Source organism: Vigna angularis, chromosome 4, assembly GCF_016808095.1.
Source record: "Vigna angularis cultivar LongXiaoDou No.4 chromosome 4, ASM1680809v1, whole genome shotgun sequence".
NCBI classification, from domain to species: Eukaryota; Viridiplantae; Streptophyta; class Magnoliopsida; order Fabales; family Fabaceae; genus Vigna; species Vigna angularis.
This window is the reverse complement of record NC_068973.1, coordinates 29,161,690-29,167,334: the sequence shown is the minus strand read 5'-3', so window position 1 is coordinate 29,167,334 and position 5,645 is coordinate 29,161,690. Positions and strand designations below refer to the sequence as shown.

The 5,645-nt window shown below is 36.6% G+C and overlaps 1 protein-coding gene across 2 annotated transcripts; it reads left to right on the top strand.

Moving 5' to 3' along the window:
* The first annotated feature begins 1,076 nt into the window (after window positions 1-1,076).
* On the top strand, window positions 1,077-4,703 carry LOC108332097 (scarecrow-like protein 1). Of its 2 annotated transcripts, none has more exons than XM_017567212.2 (3): window positions 1,077-1,345; window positions 2,609-2,680; window positions 2,797-4,703. In XM_017567212.2, exon 3 carries the CDS (start codon window positions 2,804-2,806, stop codon window positions 4,541-4,543), a length of 1,740 nt encoding a protein of 579 aa, XP_017422701.1. In that variant the 5' UTR covers window positions 1,077-1,345; window positions 2,609-2,680; window positions 2,797-2,803; the 3' UTR covers window positions 4,544-4,703. The 2 variants fall into 2 exon arrangements, with proteins under 2 accessions (XP_017422701.1, XP_052732581.1); XM_052876621.1 differs by lacking the exon at window positions 1,077-1,345 and adding an exon at window positions 1,386-1,819.
* Window positions 4,704-5,645: the final 942 nt, after the last annotated feature.

Here is a 5,645-nt window from a genome sequence, read left to right as displayed (position 1 = left end):
GGAGAAGCAACATTGTGCAAAATGCATCCAAGTCTTGTTACTTTTTAATGGAAGTCTTTCATGAGTTTTCCACTTGCTTGCCACTACCAAATTCCAGAAGCTCGGCTTTTCTTAGAGTAAATTACATATCAGAGTTCTGTTCATAAAGAGACTGGTCAAAGAATCAAGAAATAATCTTTTAAAAAAAATACTCATAAAAATATTTGCTATATCAAAAGAATATCTTTATTACCCTTTTTTACTTATGTTAAAATATTCAGCAAACCATGAAGAAAGAAACAGTATTTAGAGAATAACTTTCAGATGAAAAAGTGAAAAGAAAAAAAATAACTTATCTACATGTGTGTTAATTTGTAAAAAAAAAATTGTGTAATTTTTTAATTTGTGAATAAATTAATTTAAATTCGCAGAGAATTTTATTCTATTTCTCTTTCTTCTAAATCTTTTTGAGGAGTTCCCCGAATGCAGAAAGAGAATAAATAAAAGTATAAGAATGATAAATAATACAATGTAGTAAGAGAAAAATATAAAATAAAAAAAATTAGAGATGTTATTACTGTAAGAGTGTTGCAGAAACAGGTGTCGTAGTGACAGAAGTGGTTCCAGGTCTGTCAAGATAACCTGTTACCTCTTAATTAATTAGTGTGAATGAATATGACTAATTTCTCTTCCCAAGATTTTCCTGTGTTATTATCTATGTTATAACTTCAAAATTGAAATAAAAAGTTTAGATAAAGTCTCCAAAGGTGTATGTTAAACTTTGTTCAGCTTTTTAAAGTCTATATTAATCGCGGAGATCAACAACGAATAACAGTAAAAATGACTAAAATGAAAAGTAATTCTAATTAAGTGATTTTAGTAGCATTTATCTTTCTAAAGAGAAGTTTTCTTTTTTTTTTTTCATTTTTGAAATTATTTGAACGCATCCTTAAAGAAACATGTAATGTAATTTCCACTGTTTTTCTATTAAGGTTGTTGAATTCCTTCCATATTTTGGTCCAATCATTATGAGTTTCAAAGGTTTTTCCTTCAGTTCTAAACAGTTACTTAACAGTATATATAGGTTCTCAAAGCTCCCACTTGTTAATCTTGGCATTTGTCTTATTTGTTGCGATTCCACCAACCTGAACTCCTAATCCACCAACTTTCTTCTGTAGAAAACTGTTAAACTGTGTTATTGCTATTTGGCTTGGCTATATCTCTATGACACTAGTCAAAGACCTATTCTAACCTCTCTTCTCTTTCTAAACACAGTTCTGAGATTCATACTCATCTGTCTCTGTACACAGTGGCAGGGTAGGAAGACTGCTATGGTCTGTCTGCTTCTTGCTTTCTAATTCCACAGGTACCCTTCCTCCCTGTGGTGATTCATCTTAATTTCCATCAACAAAATCTATATCATGTGTTTTAAATACTGAAACTTATTGCTCCTTCTGATGAATGGTACTATCTGTTGCAGTCCTAGTAAACTGATTTCAATCTGCAGCAGCAGATGATACGTGTTATATAGAGTGATGCATGCATGTGATTGCAAAAAAAAAATGTGAAAGAAGGCTGTAGTCCTTCCTCTTAGATGATATTTGTTAAAATTCAATCTTCTAAGAAAGTTTTTAACTTTTCCTTGTACATGTCTCTGGTCCCATGTTTTGTTAAGTCTTTTCTGTTACTGTCACTTGATCTATCTACTCGTATACTGGGCTACAATTTCAAACGAGTTGTCTTACAAAATATGCTGTGGATCCTCACTGGATACAGTGGATTTTGAGGCCGGTGATTCTCCCAGCTAAAGACAAATAAAGATATAGATGCTATCAAGAGAGTTAGTATTTGCAGTAGGAATTTCATTTCAATTTGATTTCTGGCTTGAGTCAACATATATCATGTTGCGTATCTCTTCAATTTGAACGTGTAAAGAATCATCGAACAATTTTGTAGTTTTTTCTTTTGGTTTCCGGAGCATGTGAGTTGATTTCAAGAGTGTGTTTTTATTTTTATGTGGATCGGATTCTAGAATCTGCAGATTGCAGATAGAAGATCATAGTTTAAATGATAAAGCAAAGAAGAGGTTTTTAATATTTATTTTACTTTTCCAAATACAGAGGAGGCCAATATGATAGGTATAATGGTATTTGCTATGTTAAGGTGGAATTTTACCTGTCATGTCAACTCATGTTTGACTGGATCCAGTAACTTTTATTTTTAAAAACACATTTGAAATCTCGTGGTTGGCCGAGTAGGATAATATTCAGTACTTGAACAATTTCAACCATGGTGATTCATTCGAGAATCAAGTAGCACCAAATTTTCATTGCCACACTGATATGACTGATTCAATTTTACAGATGAGAAAAGATACTTGCACAAGTTATATGTGAGAGATATTCTTAATCTGGAACACGATTTTTTTCATGTAAAAAACTTATGTGAATTTGAACAGGATGAATCATCCAACTGATTTATGATGACTTTACTATATTTGTTGACTGAGGCAACAAAACTCACCAGTGTTTCTAGTATTTCTTTTTCTTTTTCCTATTCACATAGATTAATAGTTCTGCCTGAAAGTTCACCTGCTTTTTTTTTCTTATTCTTTTGTTTCTCTTACCAGATTATAGTCATCTTAGAAGGTTCAACAAGATTACATCACTGAGCAACTCTGCCTGCTGTACTATTTCTCAAGGTGTGGAAGGAAAAATATATATTTATAGTTCTTATTTACTACAGATTTCAAAGAATTTTACTGGCTCATTATTTATGTTTCTATAAGCCTAAAATTCTGCTTGAATTGTATGACAGGCGAATCATGTCATTAGTTAGGTCTGCTGATGTTAGACCAGGCTTGTCCTCTCAAATTTTTGGTCCTGATAAGCATAGGAGCATGTACATGACAGATTCTTACTCCAGCGAGAGTTATGAGAAGTACTTCAATGACTCTCAAACAGAAGAACTGATAGAACCATCTAACTCCAGCATCTCTGAAAGTTCAATCCCCCCTGATGTGGCCTCTTCTTACCAGCTTACGGCCAGTTCAGAAGCTTCTGTGGTTGCCAATAACCCATTTGATTGTTCTTTCATGTCCACAGTTACACACGATGTTTATGAGGCAAACTATGGATCAGATTTGATGGAGAATGGAAGCCTCGATTCCCGTGAAAATGATGGTCTAATGAGTTTAAAACTACAAGCATTAGAGAGGGCATTGCTTGATGACAGTGAGGCTGAGGAGGAGGAGCTTGAAGAGGAAGACATATTTGAGGCTGTTCAAAGCATGGAAATTGATCCAGACATTGCAGAGTGGTCTGATTCCATGCAGAATATGGTCCTCCATGATTCACCAAAGGAGTACTCTTCTTCAGATTCCAGCATCAGCAGCATCATCAGCAGCACCAAAGAAATATCACAAATTTCTCAGACCCCAAGGCAGCTGCTTTATGAATGTGCTATTGCACTTTCAGAAGGAAACGAAGAGGAAGGATCATCCATGATAAACAATCTCAGACAGATGGTGTCAATTCAAGGAGAGCCTTCTCAAAGAATTGCAGCCTATATGGTTGAGGGGCTAGCAGCTCGCCTAGCGGAATCCGGCAAAAGTATTTACAAAGCTCTGAGATGCAAGGAACCACCTTCTTCAGATCGTCTAGCAGCCATGCAGATACTGTTTGAGGTTTGCCCATGTTTCAAATTTGGATTTATTGCTGCTAACAATGCAATTACAGAAGCAGTGAAAGATGACATGAACATTCATATCATAGACTTTGACATCAACCAAGGAAGTCAGTACATTAATCTAATCCAAACACTTGCTTCAAGGTCAAGTAAGCCACCCTATGTTAGATTGACTGGGGTTGATGATCCTGAGTCCGTGCAGCGATCTGTTGGAGGCCTAAAGAACATAGGACAAAGACTAGAAAAACTGGCAGAGGCACTTGGTCTGCCATTTGAGTTCCGAGCAGTGGCATCAAGGACTTCCATTGTCACCCCATCAATGCTCAACTGTAGTCCTGGGGAAGCACTTGTGGTGAACTTTGCATTCCAGCTTCACCACATGCCTGATGAGAGTGTTTCAACAGTAAACGAACGGGACCAACTTCTTCGTTTGGTGAAGAGCTTGAATCCAAAGCTTGTGACAGTTGTGGAGCAAGATGTGAACACAAACACTACCCCCTTCTTGCCTAGATTTGTTGAAGCCTACAATTACTACTCTGCTGTGTTTGAGTCACTTGATGTTACCCTTCCAAGAGAAAGCCAGGACAGGATGAATGTTGAAAGGCAATGCTTGGCCAGAGACATTGTCAATGTTGTTGCATGTGAGGGTGAGGATAGGATAGAACGATATGAAGTGGCAGGAAAATGGAGAGCAAGGATCACAATGGCTGGCTTCACTTCATCTCCAATGAGCACAAATGTGACTGATGAAATCAGAAACCTCATTAAGGTGATGTATTGTGACAGGTACAAGATTAAGGAGGAAATGGGTGCACTTCACTTTGGTTGGGAAGACAAAAACTTGATCGTTGCTTCGGCATGGAAGTTACCAAGATAATGAACTATGTACTTATTGTAGTACTGGTAATGTAGTGTTTGCTTGCTTGTTTAGTGTGTAGAATACTTCTGATATTTCTATTCTAGTCTTTGCTTGCTTCTCCACATGTACACACTAACTTACAATCTTAATCTAATAACGACATTTTCATTTTATCTAACATGGGTGGAGGAGGACAAAGGCACAAAGTAATGGTGATCTTTATGTTTAAGCTAGCAAATATTTTTTAATTTCAAAATTTTCAGAAAAAAAAAAGGGACAAATATAACGTGTAGAGATGTCAATTTAGTCAATGCCCTATGCATAATCATAAGTTTCCTTTTAGGGGTTCTAAAATGAGAGCCCAAAAATGACCCCACCCTCTGGTCTCTTTTCAAACGGTTAAGGTCAAGACTAAGCTGCATTTGATTTCATTAAAAAAAAACTTTAATTAACTCCTAAAAAAAATATATTGAGTTTGAGTTAAAAATCAAGCTGCGTTGTTGTCTCTTAGCCTTTGACAGGGTACACTAAACCGAAGGTCAAAAGGGATCATTTTGAACGGAAATTTGAAATGGACCATCATGAAGATGAGTTATCTTGGATTGAGGATCGAAATGGGTCGGTTGAGACAAGTTAACAATTGAGATACGTCGAACTAGGCTGAAGGTCAAGAAGAGTTGGTCTAGATTGAAAGTTGAGATGTGTTGGCTAGGGCCAAAGGTCAAGTCGGGCAGGCCAGGCCGAAAGTTGAGACATGTCGGCCCAAGCAAAGGTCGAGACAGGTTAGTTTGGCATGGGTCGAAGGTCGAGATTGGTTAGTACAAACTAAAGGTTAAGATGGATCGACCAGAGTCAAAGGTTGACACAGACTTACCCAAGCCAAAAGGTGTGATGGGCTGGCTTGAGCCACGATATAAATTTGGCCTAATTTGGCCACAATCAAAATTTGCTTGAATTCAATCGAGTCAACACAACTAGAATTGGATTGAGTTGGCCTTGACAGAAATTTGGCTAAATTCGATCTTGTCGGCCCTTGTAGAAATTTCATTGAATTCCAAGTCAAAATTAGAGTGAATTTGACCTTGTTGGTCCAAGCCGAAATTTGACTGAATTCAACCTA

Coding starts and splice junctions, on each gene's coding strand:
- LOC108332097 (XM_017567212.2), top strand. CDS start 2,804: ATGTCATTAGTTAGGTCTGCTGATGTTAGACCAGGCTTGTCCTCTCAA.